At 33.5% G+C, this 24,532-nt stretch overlaps 1 protein-coding gene across 12 annotated transcripts in view; it reads left to right on the top strand.

The window, feature by feature from the left end:
* Positions 1 to 24,532, top strand: part of LOC134801561 (zinc finger protein 184-like) — a 128,003-nt gene that overhangs the window by 76,783 nt on the left and 26,688 nt on the right. For all 12 annotated transcript variants that reach the window (XM_063774167.1, XM_063774161.1, XM_063774169.1 and 9 more), the window contains one exon: positions 14,305 to 14,536. In XM_063774167.1, the coding sequence (XP_063630237.1) occupies positions 14,305 to 14,536 (232 nt within the window). The remainder of the gene's footprint in view (positions 1 to 14,304; positions 14,537 to 24,532) is intronic.

Genomic DNA, 24,532 nt, shown 5'->3' on the forward strand with positions numbered 1-24,532 from the left:
CACCGATATCAACAAAAAAAACTGTAGGTGTGTCTTTATTAACGTAAAATTTTCGTAGAAATTTCACATTTTGACACTCTGTCATTGCAAATGCCATGCAGAGTTATCTTAGTCTGGCTCTAACTAGACAATTTAAGGGTTTTTTCAACCTAATATAATGTCTGATGCTCCAAACTCCAAATGTTGAAAGTCAGACAAACTTAGCTATTAAAAAAACTTTTTAGCTAACAAAAGAACTTTAACGCTCATTGTGTCATCGTACCATAAATACACTCACCTTTTACGCCGGCTTCAGAAACGAGCTTCAACAGACGTTTGTGTGTGTGCTATCGCGGAAAGAAATGAGGTTATCTGAATGCGCATGTCATTGTCTGCCTGCCTATAGGCGGGCACAGACAGCGCATCAGAGTTTTTATACATATCCAGATTTCATGTATTTTTTTTAAAACGGTTCCAAATCGTCATTCTACGCTTAGGAGTCATACTACGCTTACACTACAAGGGATTATTACCTTTCATATTTGTCTAGTGCTCAAAAATCGTGGGTTGAAACGAAAAAAATGATAAAAGGTGACTAAAATTTCGGTTTGAATACTTATTACACATAGAGGATAATCATTGGATAAAAAATTGTGATAGATACTTGTGATATTTTGCAAAATACTTAGGTATTTGTTAGTTACTCTTTAAATCATAATATCAACTTTTCGTAAAATTACTAAAGTTTAGTAAGTTATAAATGGTACAACAATTACGTCCCAAAGAACAATGTTACTTGCACATAAAGTTACGAAAAAACTGTCACATTCTTTGTTAAGGCAAAAAGTCGTATCTCCAAATTGGTCTCTTACGCCATTTACGCCATTAACTTACATCATTTAATTATATGTAAATTCTTGAAAGAGGTCCCTTTTATCTGATATGATGATGATGGTTGTATCTTTTGGCTGATACAATGATGAAAACTGTGTCAGTGTGTACTTAGCGGGGATACTTAATCCATACTTCCATACTAATACATAAATGCGAAAGTGAGTCTGTCTGTTAACTCTTCTCGCTTAAACCACTGTACCGATTTAGATAAAATTTGCTATGAAGATAGGTTAAAGCTCGGAAAAGGGCATAGGGTAGTTTTTTTCAATCATCATCATCTCACGCAGACGAAGTGGCGGGCAGAAGCTAGTGTTGTACAAATATTTTCCGCGGCTCGTCTTGCGTACGCACGCTGCACGCACACACACGCGTGTAGCGTACGCACGCTACACGCACACACCCGCGTTGTTGACATAGGTCAGTGTCGCGCTCGTATTAATGACGCTTTTTATTGGATCTTTTAAAAGGATGCACTAGTTATTGGTCAAAATGCTCTTAAATATATGACCCGATTCGAACTTTAAGATAAGTCAAATATTTGGCCTAGATACGATATTAATTAGATATGTCAGTGTCAAAAGTGACGTTTTTGTTTGAAGAAACGTAGACATGTCTAATCCATATCGTATCTAGACGTAATATTGCACGTATCTTAAATTTCGAATCGGACCGATAGTCATTTGACTAATTCTTTAGCTCAGAGTTCATTGACACTAATTTTAATGAAAACAAAGGTTATAGGCAATACATAGTAATTATTCGCGTCTTTTCTGTAGATGTATCCAAACTGGCTTCTGCCCGCGACTTTGTCTGCGTAGAATGATGATGATTGATAAAAACTACTCTGTGTCCTTTCCGGGGCCTCAAACTATCTTCATGTTAAATTTGATCTAAATCGGTACAGCGGTTTAAGCATGAAGAGGTAACAGACAGACAGACAAATATTATAGAGTTATTTTCGCTTCGTTAATATTATAATTAGTAGGGATATGCCACGCGCTGTAAACATTAGAAAAAGTTTAGTTTTAAAGTCTATGTAAAATCCACAACGTTTAGTTCGTCCAATGTTTTTTCTCCATAGCCACTTAAAATATTATTTCAAATTGTTATAAAACAGCAAAAAAACCGTTTATTGTTACAAAACGCCGCATAGTATTGTCACGTCAACACATGTTGCAATAGATGTCAGTAAAAACTGTCATTTGTAAATGCCACGTCAGCCGCCCCCGTAATACTCCGTTATTACGTGAACGTAAGTACCAAGGTTGGTGATGAGTTATGATTTTAGGGGTCCGTTGTAGAAAAAAAATCAGCTAAAATAAACGGCATTTCTATGTTCAACAAATTGGCTTTAAAGTGTATAATTGGGTTGAATTTATTTTGTTTCAAAATTAAAGGTAAATTTTAAGACAACCGCTAATACTGAAGATAGGGTAATAGAGTTAGACCAAGATAAGTTTGCAACGATTTTGATAGCATATGCAGTGCAAGTGTTATTTATACGTCATAATTTCATAGAAGCTTGACGTGTCGTTGCTGACTTATCGTGGTCTAACTCTACCTATTATGCCTCGGGCACTATGATACTTAAGTACCTAAATATTTGACATCTTATTTCCGTACACGGTGGGAAGAAGTTGATAACTCGAGATATTCTACCGAAGAAATTTGAACTTAAAATAAAATTACATAAGGTCAAATTTCTTCAACTTTTTCCCGCCAGATATCAACTTCTTCCCGCCGTGTACGGATTTAATATAAGTCTAACTCAAAATCTTGAAAGATCATTGAATAAAAGGTTTACTTTGGAAGATTTTTTTACTGAATGGACTTATTTTACCAATCATAATCATGTCCTATTATAATGTATGCTTTGAAAATCTTCATTTTAGCCTAACTCAAGTGAAATTTCCCATTGCTGGTATCTTCTACAAAAAATTGAGTGATTTGAATTATTTTACAATTATAGTTATATCCCGTTTTCACTTTGAAAATCTTCCTTTTATCTTACAATTAAAATTTCTCATTATTGATAAAATTGCTGGTATATTCCACAAAAAGTCTTCACCGCAATAACGTAGCAGCGACCACAAGCTTTTATCGCTGACTGTAAGTACTTTTCTTATGACAGACAACTAATACTCATCGAGACAATTCTAAAAACCCCTAACACAAGTACGTTGCCTTGTTTCATCACAGATTTCCTATGGCCACCTCATGTCTCCATCATCAGATCAGTTCGACAGTACCATATTATTGTATTGTCATCAGAACTATATACAGCTGCCAATTTTCATGACGCTACGATCCTTGGAAGATGGTTAAATTAGTTACCTTAGATTCCATTACATAGTTAGTTACATACAGATCGACCTAATAAAAGCTTGTTAAAAACCAAAGTCCCCCGCCGCGTCTGTCTGTGCTTGTGTTTGTTCGCGATTAACTCAAAAACTAGTGAACGGATTTTCATGCTTTCACCTATCAATAGAGTGATTCTTGAGGAAGGTTTGGGTCTATAAATTGCTAACCCGTTGTAAGCCGGGGCGGGTTGCTAGTTAATAACTAAAATAAACATACATTTTGTGATGCCTTTTTGCTGCAAATACGCGGTCTAAATTTCTTTTTATGGAACCTTATAATTGTTTTATGCCATGTCGGCATCAAACAAGCTGGCTGATTGTAAGCAGTCAATGTAACATATGGACGCTTAAACTCCAGGGGTATCGTATGCGCGCTTGCTGTTCTACAAGTATACACACACACACACAAACACCGGCTGATTGTAAGCAACCATAGCATATGGATCCTTAAACTCCATTTCTCATGCGCGCTCATCGATGGATGTCATTTCTAACTAACATAAATAATTAAATTTACAGAGGTGTAATTTGTTTAAATCTGCGAGCCTTTAAATCGGTCATAATTTTAAAATGGCGTCCAGAATATATAATAAAAGTGGTATTGTTTACACTTTCCTGCAGTCACAGGTCAGGACCGCGGAAAGAAAGTCAACATCCTGCCCCTGACTCATTTATACACAATAAGCTTCTTAGCCTTGACTTGTTCATCGTATACTGAACGATATCAACACGTTTTATTGCACATCTTGCAAAAATAAAGCACATAAAGATAAAGTCACAGGGGGCAGACATCTAACTTCGAATATCTTATACCTTTAAATGAGAAATTCTTGTATGTATGTATATTTATTCATACATATATATATATATATATATATATATTGGGGATCTCGGAAACGGCTCTAACGATTTCGATGAAATTTGCTATATAAGGGTTTTCGGGGGCGTTAAATCGATCTAGCTAGGTCTTATCTCTACGCGTATTTTTGAGTTTTTATATGTTTTACGAGCAAAGCTCGGTCTCCCGTCTCCCAGATATATATTCCTGAAACTCAAATAATGTACTTATGTACCTAAGAACGATAGAGATGGATAAAGACTCTCTTCGAAATTCAATTTTTGCGGTGGCTGGCCAGCCGGCCTAGCCAAGGTGACAATCGCTTTGTGTCTCTCTATGACTCTTCCATATTAGTGCAACAGTGACAGTTGCGTTTCGTTCACTACAGAGCGTTAGCGATTGACATGTTGGCTACGCGGCCAGGCCTAGACTTAGTAGGAAGCAAAAAGAATAGATAGTATAGAGGGGTCCTGTCATTGTAAATTTTGTAGTCACTGTAAATTTACTGCCATCTATCGACACACGACTAAAACTCAAAATGAAAACGTATAAAGTTATCAAAAAATGTATATATATGGATAAATGATTCTATTATTTTTATATCATTTTGATCAATGTTCATTCACTGATATCTATGTGTTAAAATTGTTAAATATGAAACGGTGTCGTCACGCCATCTAGCCGAGGATAGGCTTAAGGTGTGTGCGCCATCTATTCGAGAATGACTTTTGCTTGAATTCAGAGGCACGTTTTTTCCTTAGACTTTATTCGTCTTATACGAAGTTACATATGTCTTTGGTAGGAAGTAACCACCATGATACTTCAAGAATACGTATTAGCAAAGATACACGTATTTATGTCAATAGCAAATGTTAGAATTCAGTAAAGCGAGAAGAACATTTGTGTCGCTTAACTTCAAACTCGGATAAATCCATTCGACCCTCAAAGCAAATATCTACCCTATTACCTTTTCTTAATACCAAAATCGCATGATCTGACAGATGGATTTACCCGAGTTTGAAGTTTAGCGACTCATTTAAGGTTAATTAATTGCGTTTTAATTGCAACAGAATACTGTTGCACTAATAAGTTTACTTTGTGTACATGACGTTTTATTTCTACAACTATTAACTAGGTAAACATTAGTAGGACTTTAAAGATACTTTTAAAAGCACTTTACTAGTAAATACTAAAATTTATCACAGTGATTCTAGATTAGAATTTGTGAAACTAGTTATTTGTGTCGGAAGTTAATCAATGCGCTTATTAATCTTTATTTTTGAGATACTCAGAAAATTTAATCTGGGTATATCCTAAGAAAAACTATAAGTATCGAAAAGGTACAAAACCTGATAGAAATCTTTTGTAAAAAAAACACGATTATGTACGATTAAATAGTAGGTAGGTATTTATTTACTTACATTCAATAAATTGCCACAGTTATAAAGTAAACGGTATATGATTTACTCGTATACCTACTCGAACCGACCATAATATCGTATATTTTTATTAAGTGGTTGATGTCAAAGAAATGTGTTGTATTTTCAACTTTATTACAAAAGATATAACGTGCATAGTACACCGACTTGACATCGCGTATCTATACAAAGTTGCATAAAAATATGACTAGAAAATTGCGGTAATTGTCAACAAAGTGCTCTATTAGGAAAACGGAAGTAACACGAATGAAAAAACCTAGTTGACTCCCTAACTAGCTTTTTTTAATTACTCCGAAGTATGTCGTTTCTCACGCGAAATATAAATGGTGAATTATGACAAGGCGACAACGCGACAGGTGTAAACGTGACAATTAGCGAGTTGTCGCTTCCCGTGTTTTTATGACAAAGTTTGGGAAAAACACTGTACATTTTTTTCTATGAGACTTTAAAAATCGACTTTAATAGCTGGTCAGTAAAGTCTAATATCAACTGTAATGTGTGTGAGAGTTATGTCCTTATAGAACAAGTATATTTTTTTGGTTAAATGGTGGAAACTACATTGTAGTTTTTTTCCTTAAGTGATTTGTTACACTTTTAATTTTATCGCGATCTAACATTTATAAAGGTAACCGTTTAATTAGTTAATTTGTTTGTTAATTTATTTCGATATACATAGTTATATAGCTTTAGACCAGAATTTTGGCAATACCTACTTACTGTTATTTTTGATGCTAAATACCTAACATGATTTACAATTAGTTAGGCAGGTAGATCTGATAGATGTTTATTTTCTTTCATTTACGTCTTAGTATAATAAACACATACACAAGAAGTATAATAAACTCAAACATTACAAACTATATATATGTCGCAGGCATTTTGTAAGAATCCGCCGTTTACAAACGGCGTCGTCAATTTACAAACGGCTTCACGTCTCTGTTTCTGTTTGGCCCGATGGTTGACTGGTGCAGACGTTGGGTACAGACTGTCATTAGGCATTAAGTCCCCAATTTGTACATTATTTTTATGTTTTGTGCAATAAAGTTTAAATAAATAAATAAAAATAAACGTCATATTTTCATAGAAATTTGGCATTTAAACGTTGCTACACTTTGTCATTGCAAACTCCACGCAGAGTTAAGTTTGTCCACCAATACCTTTTGCAGAATCAGCAATTAAAACGACTATCTACTCGTATAATCCCTATGGATTAGAAAACAATTAAAATTATTATTAATTGGATTTTCATAAGTTAAACTTTTATGAGTAAAGTCCCTTAGTTCTTTCTGTACCGTTTAACGAGGCAGGGTCTCCTGAAATACTCGGCCTTGCCTGACTCACTTCTTTGTCCGCTGACGTTTTTTGAACTTGACTCCATTCTTTTTGGGCCGAGTATTTTTAACTGCGGCCCATTTCGATGCAGTTTAACTGCAGCGATGAAGGAACATGTTTGTTTTTTTAAATATTATAACGATGGAAGAGTTTTCGTCTGATTAATCAAAAGCACATTTTGGTAACAGTTAAACAATTTTTAATACAAATAGTAGTAATTATATACAAATAGTTACCTACTGATTTTGAGATAGGGTGTACAGTGTACTGATTATAGTAAAAGATTTCGTAGGCCAAATAAAAAAAAATGGTTAATTGCATTTACGAGTTTAATAGGTAAGTACCTACATAAATACATACATAATAATATCAATCTGAAACCCCTTTTCTACCCTACCTATGTATTATCTACCCCTTTGACAATGTATTATGATGGTTATGATTTTTATTACTATAATAAATAATAAGTACTTAATTCTAAAAAAAATACATAATTTATATCATAATATGGTCGCCACTTTTAATAAGTTTTGATATGATTTGATTAGTTTTACCTGTTTTATTTTGTTTATTTTTGTTAGTTATAAATAACAATATTACACTTAAGTACTTACCCTTACCTTCCAAAACTTTTGGTTGTTAGACAGTTTAGACACCACCGAAGTACCTATAAAGGAATAAAACTGAAATATATAGTAACTTATATATCTCTAATTATACTCTTATATTGTAAGTCTGTAAATAACTAACAATCTGTGGGCAAACTGGCCTAAAATAAATAAATTATTGTTATATTATAAAGTATTCATTTTTAATACCTAATTATTAAGGAACCTCATGTAAATAAATATGTAGGTATTAATATTAAAACGTTAAGCAGCATCAAGTATGTCTAAATATAAATTATGTAGTTTTAACCGAAGAAAAACCGCAAAATAATTAAAAGGCATAATTCCTTCCTTCTATTTAAGGTAATTGCATGTCATTGTATGTATTAAAATAAATAAAAAACTGAATTCATGCGTTTAGTTATAAATAGGTACGGTCGACGTCAAAGATATGTTTACACTTTTCGCCTTATTACAAACGAGTAAGGTGCAAAAGTGTAAACATATCTTTTGCGTCGACTGTACATACTTTGAATTTTTTATTTTTGTAGATTTTATTCGTAGGTAAGTACATACTACATTATCTTCTACCCGCGACTACGTCTGTGTTGTATGATGATGATGCTTTTCATGATGAACTATCCATTTTTTTTTATAATAAATAACGAAACGGCGAATAACGCCTGTTGTGTGTGCTAGGCAAAGGCCTCCCTCTCTTTCTTCCACGCATCTCGGTCCAAACTATCCAAATATATATTATCTAAATCAGTACAGCGGTTGTAGCGTAAAGATAACAGACTAACAGACAGCTACTTTTGCATTAACAATAGGGTATTATACTGTATTTAAAATAAATTATTTTACACCATGCATGAAATAAAGCACCAGATAATTGTTAGAAAAACACAGATAGGAGTTATTTTAAACACAAGTTCTATTTAATAAATCGGATAGAAGTATAAAAAGTAGGCGAGTTGACCGTGACGTCACGATGTAATGTTTCATATAAATTCCATATTAGCAAATCGTTTTGACAGTTCTAAAAAAGTAACTGATTTGACTAGTAGGAAAATACCCTATATTATTGTAGGGTTGTCACTTCTTGTACACAAATCATAGAAAAAAACAAACAAACAATAATTTATTTGCAAAAAGAGTAAATATTAGGTAAGTACAGTCAAGTGTAAAAATATAATATATTGGGATATATTTTGAGTGTGATGTGAGCAACCATTTTTTTTACACTTGACTGTACATATTTTTAGTGTAGAATGATATAAATAAACACGTACTTAAAAAACCGGAAAATTATAACAGAAATCACGTTCGGAAACAGTAAAAATCTAGTTAAAAGCAAAGGCTTAAGTAATATATCTTAATAGGCCATAATACGGGACAATTTGCGCGGCGGGTGTATTTCACTCCTTTTTTATGGAAACCTCCATTTTTTATGGCCTCAATTACGTTCTAAGGGGGTGTCCGAGGGGCTCCGTTAAGATGGTAGGACCAGCTTGATATTTTATTTTGACATGATTGCAAAAAAGTATATTTATCGACATTTTTGCCTCCAATAAAGAGCAGATTGACTTAATTTGAAATAAATGTTTTGTGTTTTAATAAAAACTCCACTTTATAAACATTTATCTTTTTTGATAGGTATTTTTAATTTTTAGCTTTAGTTATTTTAGTTGTAGTTAGTTTTAGTTTTATATTCCTGTTTATCTTTTAATAATAATTATTAATAAATTAAAATTTTTATCTTTTTACATAATTATAATAATGGCTTGCACAAAACACCCAAAAATGAGTTTCTCTAATTGCCAATATTTTAGGTATTTAATATAGATGCACACTATAATGAAATCATTCGTAATTCACTCAAAATTTGTAAGTATTAAGCATTTTTATACACACTTGTACAACATCATATTTTTACTCTCGAGTATTGTTTAAATAATATCAAATACAGCATACATCTGCTATACAATAATAATTTAAAATACAGGCATATCTAATCATTAATTACTAATAGTAAATTAACGCGCATACACGCGTGTAATAGGCAATGGGTAAACATCCCAACGGTAATGCCATCGCTAAACACAAATAAGTTTAGCTACTGCATATTAGTAAATAATTAGCTTGGACATAGTTTTGTTTGATAATTAACTATGTGGGTTTGTGGATTTGCCAAAATAATGTGATAATTATTTGTTTATAACAGGATGAGTTTTAGTACAAAATACAGGAGTCTTTGCTTGAGAAAAAATCTAGTTTCCTTATTGATATTGTGCGAGAGTCATATATGATGATGACGTACCTACGTGGCTCGCTACTTAACAAACTTGATCCAATAGCGAAACTTTTATTTTTTAGTCATGGAAATATAGCCTGAAAACATATTTGTTCATCATCATCATCATAATATCACTCTCCATATGTGTAAAAAATATAACTATGTATATTACAAATTATTTCCATTGTATCTATAAGAAACTAAAAAAGTTTTTGAAACAGAAAACCTATACATATAAAATAAAACTGGCACTGCCACATTGACGTACACACTTTTTTACTCCTCATTCCCGACGGGAGATTTTTCACAGTTATTCACAACTCTAACCACATTGCCAAAAATGGCTGACCCCCGATCACCTTTAATCACTACCAATGCAGGGATCAACTTATAGTAGACAAGTCTCAATGTAGCAATGGTCCAGTATAAGTTGAAACCCCTATTACGTATATTGGCTAAGAATAGACGGGTCATGGTATATTGGTCAATCTTTTTTTTAAGGCTTCAGTCACTTAGCATTCATTAGGGACGTCGTGTTTTACGATGTCATTTTTGTCGGAAAAAGTTGTGACGTCAAAAAATTGACATCGACATTCTTATGGACGGGGAATTTGGTTTTAAAGTGATGTAGTTACATTATTATAAGATGTTATGTAAGTACTATTTTATTAATTGAATACATTTTTCATTTATTGTCTATTCGACTTGGTTTTATATTGTACATAGTTGTAAATACCACTCACCATTATATGTAAATAAGATATATCAATATTTACAAAAAGTACATGCGCATAAATTAAATAGACATATTTAAAACTCATGGCAATTCAATTGAAAAAGTGTTTGAAGTTTCACAAGTTGCGTAGTCACACTAGACTTTTACACAAACATTGTAAGCAATGTCGACTTATTACTACCTGAAAAATCATCGTTAAAAACATTCTTCCTACTCTCATTACAAAAAACTATTTTCCCAACATTTAGCGATAAATCACCGTGCCTCACTAGGGAATTGAACCTCTATCATATCGTATCAAAGCATAAATTCTTTACAATTTCTTCGTTGCGTGATACCGACGGCGGATCCACTTTCTAACACGCGTGCAAGGGCTGCACTGCCGGACAATTTAATCGGTACACCTAATTCATTTTATATAAACTTTAGTGCATAGTTTGAGGTGTACAAAAGGCGAACTGAATGCTAAAAGAAATTGTCTACCGGCCACCTCTCGGGCCAAGAAAAGATTAACAGTAATAGGTGTGAAATGCAACATCTATGTGTTGAAGTCAATCTTATTGCAAAATAGGTCTGAATAATCAGACTGCAAGCTCCTGCATCTAAACCTTATTTTTATATCCCAGTTAGGAACCCACTAAAGTGACAGTTTATCGCTTAAAATTTTCCGACAAGTCTGTTGTTATTTAATAAATGGTAACAAAACAGAATGACTGTGGTGGATCTATGTACGAGTAGTATTAAACTATAATTTTATATGTATCTGGGATATCAGAACACAATTTGGTGTATTATATTATATTGCATAAATGACATATAATTTTTTTCAAAAACTTTTACCGTGTTTACGTATTGTTTCTTTAACATGCTTTTCAGTCTGAATAGTTTGCCGTAACTCCTACTGTTTTTTCCGCGTTTTATTTCATCCCATTCCCATTCCTAGAATTTCGTAACCGGTAAACGAAAAAACTTCGAGATAAAACCAAAACAAAAATGTTAAAAGTTGAAACTAATATTCATTAATTGGATGTAAAATATTTTCCTGTTTTGTCTGTTAAACTGAGATAATTTGAATAAAATTATTTTTTCGTAGCCATTGGTTTTAATTACATTTTCCTTCTCACGTTCCGTTTTAGAATTGTCATAATTAATTCAGTGTTACGGAAGACAACACGTTTCATGTTTTTTCTAAATTTGTCTGGATAGTTACGAAAATCAGCCATAATGTTGGACTTTGAAGCGTTTCGCCATATGCAGATATTACCAGAGGTAAATATTATTAATGTCAAGATTAGAATATTAGAAAGCATTTCTTTTAATGCCTTAATAATTAGTTACAAATTTTTATGTATACATATAATCATTCATGTAATCGACTTGTTTATCTTCAGTTTTTCGACTTTTATCTTTCTATGTGTACCTAATAGAGATTTACAATTAACCTAATGTTATTAAATGTGTAAGACTTAATTATTATTGATACTTATATGCCATTGTAAATCTAGCCTTTCTATCTAACTTTCACTATTAATTTTTTTGTAAATTTTGCAGATTTTCTATTTAATTGCACAAAATATAGGATATCGTAAAGCAAACGCTGGACTTAATACCTTTTATAATATAATTTCTATTGGTCAAACTAGGGTTGCCTTTTAATCTTAAATCATATTCACAACCATCCGATGATAAATTCCAAGCTAATTAAAGATTTTATTCAGTTTTTTTCCTTTTATACTTTTACACACGATTATTACCATTCGTTTATTTTCTTTATTTTGGTCTCTTTTCCTGTGTCCAAAAACATCGATTCCACGTTAAAGACCCCTAAAAAATAAATAATATAAGCGCACCGTCATAATGGTCCGAAGTGTATCGCGTGCTCGAAGCAGTTTCTTTGCAATCGCACCGCGAAGGGTTTTCAATAAATATACATGCATATAAAGCAAGCCAGATTCGCGAGATAACTATACATGACAACAGTATCGACTAAACTTTGACACAGTTCGCTCACTTACTGCTTTTTTGTAGGTTTGTAAAGGGTTATACAATAAAATTGAAAAAGATGTCGTATAAAGAGCCGGCGTTTCACTTACTCGGCTCTCCCCTGGACCTCTGGGCCACCCGACCCGGCCCGGCGGTACTCGTCCCAAATTCTTAAGTACCTTTATGCAATATTTGAATGGCTAATTGGCTGTAGGCGTCTTCTTTAACTAATTCTAATGGCGAGCAGTATGTTTGCGCCTCTTAAATGAATTCCTTACGTAATTACGATTTATTTAGTGAGGGTTATTCCCTAGTTGGTAATTTAATAAATGTCTTAAAGCTTTCTGTCATACCTGTAATACATGTACATGTAATGTAAACAAAAAATTATAAACTAAAATTAAAAACTACATAAAGCTACATAATGTAATGTATGTAATAATTGTCTAAACTTTATTCGATTATAATAAGATTTTAAAACACTTATTACTTCCATCAACTTTACATAACATGACGCCGTAAATTTATAAAAAATTTTGTCCGACTAAAACCGAATCTTTTACCGAAATCAAGACCGAAACCGAACGTTCAGTTTTGCTCTAGTTTCGGCCGAAATCGAAACTTCGGCAGAAATATGATTTTTATGCCGAAACCGAAACCGAAACTTCGTTGAACACTAATAAAAATAGCATGTGACTTACGACCTTTTCACAAAAACCTCATACATTACACACACATGCAAACAACGCTGTGTAAGTACGTGTACGTTACATATATACAGACGGCGTTAAGTTTCACGCGCCGTCCTATAATTTAGCTCAAAGAAATTGCTTTCCAGCGCTAAGTCAGATAAACGGAATTATAGGGACTTAATATTATTTATCGTAGTTGCGTCATGCAACGCTTTGTGCTGTGCTTAGAAAACGCTAAGGTTTTATAACGGTTTTATAGCTGGTTGCACAAATGTACGTTGAACTTAATGTACACTTTTAATACTAATATTTACTTATCTTCTTGTGTTTTGTTGCAAACATTCGTGTTTTATGAATTAAAAAACCTGAAAACATGACATAAACATTCCCGAAGGTTACCTACGTTTTTTAGTTTTAATTATTTCAGTATTTACACTCGTGTAATGTTTTTATAAAACTCGATTTCATCTCCTTTTTTAATGCCTTTCATTATGTGGCAGTCACATAAACTACTACTAAAAATTTAAAACTAAATAAAACTTTTGAAAGTTTAGGTATATTATACGGAAAAATGTCACCTAAAACCTATGACGATATAAATACTACCAATAAATACTATCATGCACTCTCTATTCTTCCTCTTGAACTTTCCTGAATATGGAAATTATAAACAAATTATGCTATAAATTGTTAATCCTCCATTATTGTATGAAACGAACTCTTTCAAAACAATTAAATATTATTTTAATTCATGCGAAAAAAAATATTTTATTTCAAAAGTCAGGGATAGGTAGTTAAAAATCTAAATCTTTAACAAAGACATTACCACTAAAAATTTAATAAACAACCCTGCCGTTCCCTTTGTAAAGGTGTCTAATATCGTAGGTATGGTTACTGCATATTTACGTTGAAAAACTATAGACAGCCTTTGCCCCTTTATTTATCACCAACATCACAAAAAGTGGTGGAAATAAGAAGACAACCTTACAGTATGGACAGCTTGATGCAAATTTAGGGCAAATACATAAAAAGATCATGGATCGAAATGGTTTCTACCTGATTACCTGGCTACCTGGTTATACCCTAGATTCCCTAGAAGATAAGATAATAATAACGGTTAATTTACAGCTTCAAACTATTGTTCCAGATCTTCATGCACAAGAACGCAATGCAAATGCACGCGCGCGAGCTCCAGCGGGGCCTGGGCGGGGAAGTGAAGCCGCACCAATGCCAGCAGTGCCTCAAGAGCTTCAGCTCCAACCACCAGCTGGTCCAGCACATCAGGGTCCACACAGGGGAGAAGCCGTACAAGTGTTCGTACTGCGACAGGCGGTTCAAGCAGCTCAGCCATGTGCAGCAGCACACTAGGCTTCATACAGGTTAGTAGTTAACCAGCAGTGCCTGAAAGCTTCAGCTCAAACAATCAGGTCCCGTACATCAGGGTCGTCCACACTGGAGAGAAGCCTTACAAGTGCGAGCACTGCGATAGGCAGTTCAAGCAGCCCACCAGGCTTCATACAGATTAGTTTAACCAATGCCAGCAGTAGAGCTTCAGTTCCAACTACCAGGTCCAGCAAATCAGGTTGAAGGATTATAAAAGGCAATTGGTTAAAGAACAAAATAACAGCTGTTTCAAATTTGAAATACATATACATAAATTTACAATACCTATAACATGACAAATTATTGTACATACACTGACTGTCAAGAAAACTAAAATTAGATATCATTATGAAAATACCAACGGTAACACGCTTTGTCATTTTTCTTAATGCTAAGGCTTTAAACCATGAAAGAGCTTGCATGTAATCATTCATTACCTACGAGTACATCACATCATATCCCTAATGCATAATTATATCAAGCCTTCATTACAATTCTACTGTGAGGAAACTCATGCTTTTATACTTACATTTGAAAATCTATAACGGACGCTGGCATCGTAAAACGAAACGCAACAGACAACGTTCTAAATTTAAACGTGCATTCGATAACTAAAATACTGGCCGCTTAGAGCAACTTTTATAATTAAAAACTAAACAGCGCCCGATTGGCCACCGATTCGAGTAAAAAAACGCGGCGTATACGTGAAAAGCGGGAAAAAATTGTCCAATGACCGGCGGCCGAGCGGCGGGCGGCCAATCGCAGCGCGCCTCGCGACGCAACGTACATTCTACGTGGTTTAGAAAAAAAATTCACGTGTTTTTCCACGTTCAAGTAACCAATGGCGGCCGCCCGTCTATTTGTATGCACATTATGAATTCAACCATTTATTTTATGTGGGAATTTTTAGCGTTCGTTCATTTGGTTTGCGTGTAGTTTTTGATTTGTGATTATTAAATGTTAGTTAGGTGGGATTTAAATTTACCAACAATGCATTAATTATGTTAGGATATGGTTATAAGTTTTGGTATAAGTGCAGTCAGAATCAGCAACAGAAGTAGCTAAGTGGGCGAGGTTTTCCAAATGATCGTTACAAGTTCTTATTCTCTTGGCGATAAAGTTATGTTCAGATCATTTTGAACACTTCTCCACTTAGATATTTCAGAGCTACCTTGTCAATAAAATGATTTGTTAATGGCATTAATGCATATTTATTATAGAAGCATCTTATTGACCAAAAGGTTGTAACCCCACAATAATAAAACTTAGCAACTTCTTACAAATCAATGTTAAATTTTGTCTCTTTCTAACTAACAGAAATGTCAAAACGTTTATGAATAACAAACAGAAATGTCAATACGCTTAACAAAAACGTTTTAAACTGTTCCAAATTTAAAACCAAACTGTTTAATTATTTCAAATATCGAACACTCATACTTTTTTCTACACGTTTTTTCGCACGTTCCGAAGTCACAGACAAGTTGGCAGCCAGCAATTAAAACAACCATAGCTGTTGATTACCAACGCTTACCGAGAACTTTGTACGCTTAAATAACCAATTAAGATGCGCTGTCAAATTTCAATGTAGGCTAGTGTAATTTTTACTTTTATGTAAAAGAAACCTTGAGGCCTACTTGTACAGTTTACTATTTTTAATTTACATTTTTTCCACGGTCTCCATTGTCCATGTCAATAGCATATCAGTATATAATATGTACCTATAATGTAGTATATACGGGATCAATATGCATTTAAAAACAATAAAGTAAAGAAGTAAGAAAAAACCCTTTAAACAGGTTTTATTTAAGCAGATAATTTAATCCGAGGAAGTATAACAAATCGACTGGTAATATTTAATTTCGTTTTGAATAATAATAATAAACTTTTGCTTTTTTTAACAGGAAACGTAACTAATATACTGAATATTCACTTGGTTTATAATTCATTGCATAAGTATACAAATAAACTCTACTTAAACATATGACTACTTATGTGTCAATAAAACATTAGGTAGTTAGTGAGAAGTGGTCAATTCGCCTGCGCTAGGCAAGCATGCGGAATACTTTCCAAGCGATGATTATTGGCTGCCAGTGATAATGACTCTTTTTTTTTCTTTTTTAATTCCATGTTGCGGCCATGACGATATTGTTTTCAACCGGAAGTACTAATTTGTTAATTGTTTGTTTGCACATGCGAAGAATTGAGTGTTTTTCAAGCAAGTGTAGGTTTGTTAATTAAAATAGAATGTACTTACTATTGATGTTTTAAATGGGTTTAACAGTTGTCCATTCTATTCGAAAATTATAAACTAACTAGCAATGAAAAAGCCACTATGTATAGATTTTTTTATAGTAGAATGATAATAAAGATGATTGTTTTTTGCAGTCAGTTAAAAAAACAAAAAAAGTTGAGTATCAGCAGCGTCTTAACATAAAAAAAAATCTAAATTTTCAATAGCAACAAATCCTCGGGAGTTTCATAAATGTAGGTACATACGTATAGGTTATTTAAAATTCACCCTCTTCAGTAAATAACGTTCAATTCCCCACGTAAGCGATCTGAAATTGCATGAAAAACTTCAACACTTGCCATTTTGTTTCGCCGCTCTATAATTTTCCGCCATTCGTCTACCCTTCGTCATTTCCAATAAAGAATAGGTACTCGCGGTCTTTGGTACCTTTAAAAAAATACATGTAGTAGTAATAAGTTGCATTTTATATTGTTTTGTGTTCATAAAAAAAAATTTTTTTTTTAATCGTATGGCAAGATTCGAGTCGCTTAGAGTATTAGAAAGTAATAAAGAATTAAAGAACTATTTCCAATGTCTTGGCCCATAGGGCTGCGTCTTCACTAGGAGCGAGCAAGTCTTCATGGTTACCAATAAACTTTCTCTTAGGGCAGTCGACCGTTATGTGGTGGATAGTCTGCTTTGGAGCTCCGCAGTCACACTCTGGCGAGTCTCGCCACCCGCACTTGAACATATAATCGGCACAGCGAGCGTCCATGCTCAGTTCGAAGTCGGTTGATCTGGCACCATTCCTTTCTGGCAGCCGAAAAACATCCTGGCTTTTTTGTAGGGTCGAAGTTCGATAGGGACTGTCTAGGCGGATCTGACATCCAGTCCTTTCTCCATTCTTCATTTATATTAAACCCACATTCCCGCAGGGTTTTTGCTGTTTCGTATGGTGGGTTCCGAGATTTCAGGCGGTGCTTTGGTGGGTGTAGGAACTCTTGATAGACGGGTAGGTTTGGGTGCTGGACTATTTTCTCGCTTTCCCTTACCAAGGCGTGCATCAGGTTATGTAGGTATAAACATTTAGATTGTTTTTTTATATATTTAAATAGTACGTATATTTATGAATTTTTTAATCAACTGATAGTTTTTGAAGTGAAAACTTCTTTAACTTTTTGTGATGGGGAAAAAATATTAAACTAGCGAGAGCGTAGGTAAGACGTAAGACGTGACGTCACGTGTCATTGAGTTTTTCTTTATTGATTTAAATGCCATCTAGTGAGTTTCCCTCTAACTGGTATAATATAACTCGAGTACTAACAGCGATGTGCTTAGGGGTTTCAAGTAATGCGACGAAATAACGCTAGATGGCGTTAACCTCAGTTATACATAGTGAAAACTTCTTTAGCGGCGCTGTGCAATGTCATTGAGTTTTCACTTCTGCCGGCACTCCCGGAGTGCAACCCGTTGTTTTTTTTATATATATGTGTACTAACCAGAAATCCAATTATTAATGTGATAGTAATACTCTTTAATATTAGTCTTTTTAAATAAATCTGTTGACTTGCCCTTACGCAAAGTACATCATAGGTAAATAGGTACCAAAAGATTCACAGTAGATAGGTATGTAATATGTTTGTAGATACAACTACTATACTATCAGGACAACTATATAAACTTTATGTTATAGCCGTTATAGGTACTCAAATATAAATCCCTAAACAAAACTAAAACAACTTTCTCGACAGAATCAAAGAAAGCATTACCCTAATGACAATAATGACATAAAAAGAAACGAAACTTCTGCGAACGTTTTTACATAAATTACGGCAAAAAGGCCTCTTTCTTTGTTTTTCTTTGTTTCTTTGTCCCATTGTCATGTAGAGTCGGGATAAGACAGAAGTTTTATATGGGTGGATCAATTTTATCTTGGCACTCGTTGCTATGGTTACGTTCTCCTGAGTTACTGTTAAAACCTATAAATATTCCCAGTAAAATAATACTCTTTGGAGTACCACGTTCTACTAACACTGTACTAGTAAGTACAGTGTGAGTAGAACGTGTTACATTTCTATGAACAAACTGTACAGTCACCTGCAACAACATGTTATACAACGAAGGCCGCAAAAATATCTGACTCCATTTTATTTGTAGCACCATAAAAGCCTGTCAGGTATTTTTGCGGCCTCCGAAAAGTACAATATTATAGCAGGTGACTGTACGGTTGTCCTCTGGATGGAATAAAAATTATATGAAATAGTTGATGCACTCATACAAACATTGAATTGGGGAAATTTATAAAGACAAACAGGAAACTGTTGTAAAATTTGCGCTTGTTTAAATTGGGTATTTAAAGAAAAAAACCATTACAAGGTTATTTTATTTTTAATTCACGTTAATATTTAATTTGATAATGCTTTTCTGCTCATCATTTTCCTTTGTTTAATATTTGTCAATATATTTGATTATTTTATCTATTTCATAACAGGCTTCATACCACGTTAGCAAGCGCACGACACGCTTGTTGGTGTGTGGTTATCGTAGCTCATGAACGCTAGCATCTCTATGGATGTTTTACATTTTAAACGTGCCCCATTTTGCCATTAAACTATTCTTAAGATTAAATTAAAAAGTATATTATAATATAAAGCGGATTCAAAGAAAAGCAATAACGTCCATAAAATTGTCCAGTGTTCGAGAAAACTCAATGGAAAAACTGCCTTTTACCCAAAACGGCTTAAGCGCCTTTAACATCGTATACACATATGACGTTTATAATGAGTGAAGTAGAAAAGAGCACCTGGCCATACATTCACATCACCAACCAAACGAAATAACCAGTTTATATTGATCCCTGATTAGATTGAGTTGGTATAGATTCGAGGGTCAGCTTAAAATGGCGTGTTAAAAAGCGACGAGACTAGAATTTCTCTTTGCTCAAAGTTCCCGAAACTTTATATCATAATGAAAAGTCCAAGGTGAAAAATCCACGGAAAGGAACAAAGGCTAGGAAATATTTTAATAATTATCCCTTTTTACGGAGAAGTTTTTTTATTAAGAAGAAGTTTCGGTTGTCTCTGCGTTACCGTTTTAAAAAGTATTTGCAAAAGATATTAATTGCTTTAAGTTTTTTTTTGTAATTTGGTTTTACAGCCTGGTTATTTGATAATAAACTGATCCATTTCTCTGTCGTTATACAAATAAAATTTACTAAATCTAATTTTCATTATCTATTACGTCTTACGTTTTTATAAATATACGAATGCATTTCAAATTTATCATTTACCTACTTAGGCAACCAAACCTATGGTTTGTCTATCGTCATAATAGTCCACCTGTATTTTTAGGTCATACTTAGCAATTACGTTGATGTCTCTCCTAAGGACATAGGACATACCTAACCCATATCTGCACAAGGGGTCGTGTCCGACCCGCTGAATAAAACTCGCTCCTAGACATTAAAATTAGTATGAGAGTGAGCCTGTAACCTCAAGGTGCTAGACCAAAGACTAGTTCTGGACATATATGTGCTAAGTTGCTAAGTATAAAACTTTATTTTCTGAATAAAAATCTTTAACCCTCATACACTTAAAGGGGTCCTTTTCTAATAACCTGTTAAATAAAATCATTAGGTACTTACATGCACTCAAGCTGTTAACGAATTGTTTACAATCGGAACAACTTTCGTTTTAAAAGCTGCATCCTTTTTAGCTTCTATTTCTTCCTTCAAAGCACTGATTTATACTACGATTTTTACACATTATCGAGCAGCTAGAAGATCAACTTTAGCCAGTCTTTCACAGGATAAAGACAACTTCGAAACTTCAGAGGTATCAAGCTTAGTTATACTCTTTTAACCAGTGAATAATATGTATTCGCAAAATCAATAACGCATGCGAGATAAATTACATAGTTTTCAGCCTACCTCAACATAATTGCTCTTTCCGGCCCCCCTCCGTCAATTATTTAAACGTATACATATATACTGGACCACCCCGCGGGTGGGGGTGGGGGGTGGAAATCAATAGAATCATTGCGACGCTGCCCGATGACTGCGCTGGGAAAAACGGACGCATCCGCGTGATGATTATATAGAAACAACGCGAATAACAAAGGAAAGTAGAGGTTGTAGAGGAAAAATGACCATGAAGGTAACTATATAAAAAAAAGGTTGATATAAAATTGGTTGACCAAAAGTACAGGTCAATGATTATAATAATGATGTACTTAACATAGATAAAGCACTAACACATGCACTTAAGGCAAGAAATAAAAGAATATTTACGGGGGTACCTAAGTGATGATTATATACATAGAAACAATGATGAAGTCATAAAGAAAAATTACCAGAAAAGGTAAAAAAAACTTGACGTGAAAATTTGTTAACCAGAAAAGAAATATGATCATTGCATTTTCAAACGGACACGGATGCATGATGATTATTATAGAAATGATGCGACTCATGAAGAAAGGTTTAAAAAAAACATAAAACAAAACCAGAACAGGCACAAAAAATTTGAAAAAAAAACTTGGTTGATCAAAAGCAATTTTTGTTAGTAATAATACAGAAAGATATAATTGTAGTCATTTGCGAGTCGCAAGGAAAAGTTTAAATAGTTTAGGAAAAATGCCCAAAAACGTTAAAAAGTAGGGGGAGTCCGGGAGACTTGAACAGGTGGGAGACTTGAACCATTTTAATAAAAAGAGTGCCAAAATCTAATTATTTAATTTATCAGCACTCCAATATCACCTAACGATATCTATCTGGACATGACACATGCATGCTAAGAAATAAATATTTTGATTTTGACACTTTTCTTTATACAATGGTTTAAGTCTCCCACCTGGTTAAGTCTCCCGAACTCCCTCAACCTACAGTTTGATGATAAACTTAACATTGAAGTCACAAATACATGTAAGACAAAGAGTCAAAAAGAAGAAAATAAGCTAAGACAAAGAATCATTAGAAAACTAAGATACTGTAGAGTATCCAATAAAAATAAATTTTAAATTATAACTGATAATCTTATATGTGACGTTCCATGGAAAAAGGTACCTTATGGCGGCAGGCGCTTACGTCGCATAGCGCCGCAATAATATTGGAGCGGCGTTAATAATAGCGTAAGCTCCAACTGCCATAAGGTACCTTTACCCGTGGGACGTCACATATTTCTTTAACCCAGTGGTTCTAATAAAGTGTACAATAATGGTCATATATTGACTTAACTTTTTTAACAATATGACCATTTGATCTGTCAAAAACCTTTCAAGTTTTTAACATGCTCTTTTGTCATGTTTATCTGCTTTTCATACACGTATACATAGATTGTTAGTCGTCCCTTATAGGGCCTGCTAGCGGTATTGGGACGGCTGACCTCCCGTGACCCCGCCATACCTAATTCATGTATATCAACTGAGGGGTAGCCAGCAAATAGAATGGGCCTAGGATACCTAGAACGCTAGTTGAAGTTTTGACAGGAGAAATATTGTGATAAAATTGTATACAATGATTGAATCAGTCGCTACAATGTCAAAGAAAACCAAAATACAAAAAATTGAAGATAAATTCTGTCGATTAAAATCGAACAGAATTTAATAATACATTACCACTTAAAATAAAGGTGGTATCTCAGTTTACATTTAGTATCGAGATACGTCGTTTCGAAAATGATTGATTGATTTGCTAGTGAGTTTTGATACAATCAGGTGACAATTTATATTGGTATCAATTTTCAGGATAAAAGTACATATGTAAGTAAAACAAGACGAAGGTCTTGGACGAGTAACTTACAAATAAGAAACATTCTTGGTGTTGCTCTAAAATGTCTAAAAGTTTAAATATTTAAATTTTGTTTAATGGCATTTAAAATGACAAAATTATCCCATTCAATTTTCCACACCCACTGGTCCATTCTTTCAAAATTAACGCACAAAATTTTAACAAAACGCCAGTTTTCATTCAACGCGCTACGGTAAGCGGAAAACCTATATTTTAGCAAATATTAAAATGTAGGAAACATGCAATATTATATATTCTCTATGCTGCAACCGCGGTGTTGCGGTTGCGTGAAATGCATTTCCTTTAAATATAACTAATGCATTGAATCGGCAAAAGGTTTTGTTTGTGGTTAGTTACTTTTATTTGGTAATTAGGCTTTATTTTAGTAGTATTGGGTAAAAAGTTGTTTGTGGGTGTTATAATTATAACATTTTATGATATTTGTGGCTACTGTAAGCATCACAATAGTTAATGTCCTGTATGTTGCTTAATACTGATAATCACATGTAGTATGCACCTGGCTTTATACTTTTTGGTTATTGTATCTATGGTCATTTTGGGTTGAGAGAGAACTGTCAGAATTGTCGGCAGGTTGTGTTCCCGAGGTTATGTTCGATTTGATATTTTGTAATCTTATAATTAATCCTGTATATCAATATAATAAAAGAAATGTTAATGGAAGCAGTGGTTTAAGTGCTAAACCCATTTTACTGAGCATTAAATCTATGAATGATTTCACTACTATTATCCCATGTATATTACAACTTTTACAAGTTAGTGTCTATCGAAATCGGTCAAAAAATACAATTCTGTGGAAAGAGTATATCGACCATTGGTTGACTGGTAGAGAATGCGTTAAGGCATTAAGTTCGCCATTTGTACTATCTTGTATTTTGTAATAAACATTAAATAAACAAATATATATTAATAATATCAAGTAAAGCTGCTAATAAATAATAGGAACACCAAAACACCACCTTGGAATTAAAAACTTTGTCATGAAATATTAAAATATATTTTCTATCTACTCTCATAATACTCGTAGGTACAAACCCGCCATCTTAATATCTTGACTACCTATCACAATATTAAAATTCAGAAACCACGAGAAAGGGATAAGTTCCCCGCACCTCTGGGAGCACGTAATCCATCTTATCATTTTTAGAAATGTTATAATGGAAAAATTTGTCCGGGTGAAAAATCTTTAGCCCACTGGGGATTGGGGCCCTATGTGCACTCTAAATCAAAAATAAAAATATGTATACTTATTTCGCCTTATTTTAAAGGAGTAAGATCTAAAAGTGTAAACTTTTGGACGTTGACAATATAATATATTATTTGTAAGTTTGTAGGTAGGTAAATATATTAAAATATTTTTTGCTAGTCATGCGGTTTTTATGGGCACGAGGAAATATATATGACATGTTAAAAAAATCTTGTTTTTTACCTCATTTGTGGAATGAATGTCAGAAATAGGACAGGATTTGGTTTTAGAATAACTATGTTCTAATTTTATAAACATACTCATCTCGACTAACATTATTACCATATAAGTTATATTCATATAAGTAGGTACCTAAACTAGATACATCTATTAACCTCTGGTCTGTGTATGATAAGGAGCCAGACCCATTTTTTTTCTTTTTGCATTTTTTGGTAAACGATTGTTTCTGCTCTATAAAGCAAAATCGTGGTTTGACCACCATGATTTTTAAAATTAACTAAATTTTCGGAACCCAAAAAGTCGACACGCATCAAATTTAACTAGGCAGTGAGGCTAGATTTAAGCTATAGTTATTAATTTAGTGTAGTAGTACTACTGCATAGTATTTTTTTATGTAAGTAAATAAATGCATTTTTATTCAGCAACAATTAAAATTAGCAATACTTATTAAAACATAATTCCATTCTAATACATAAAGTAAAATAAAACTCAAGTACAAATTCACCTCCAAATTGGAAATACGTAAAACGAAGAAA

The sequence above is a fragment of the Cydia splendana genome, chromosome 22 (assembly GCF_910591565.1).
Source record: "Cydia splendana chromosome 22, ilCydSple1.2, whole genome shotgun sequence".
Classification (NCBI taxonomy): Eukaryota; Metazoa; Arthropoda; class Insecta; order Lepidoptera; family Tortricidae; genus Cydia; species Cydia splendana.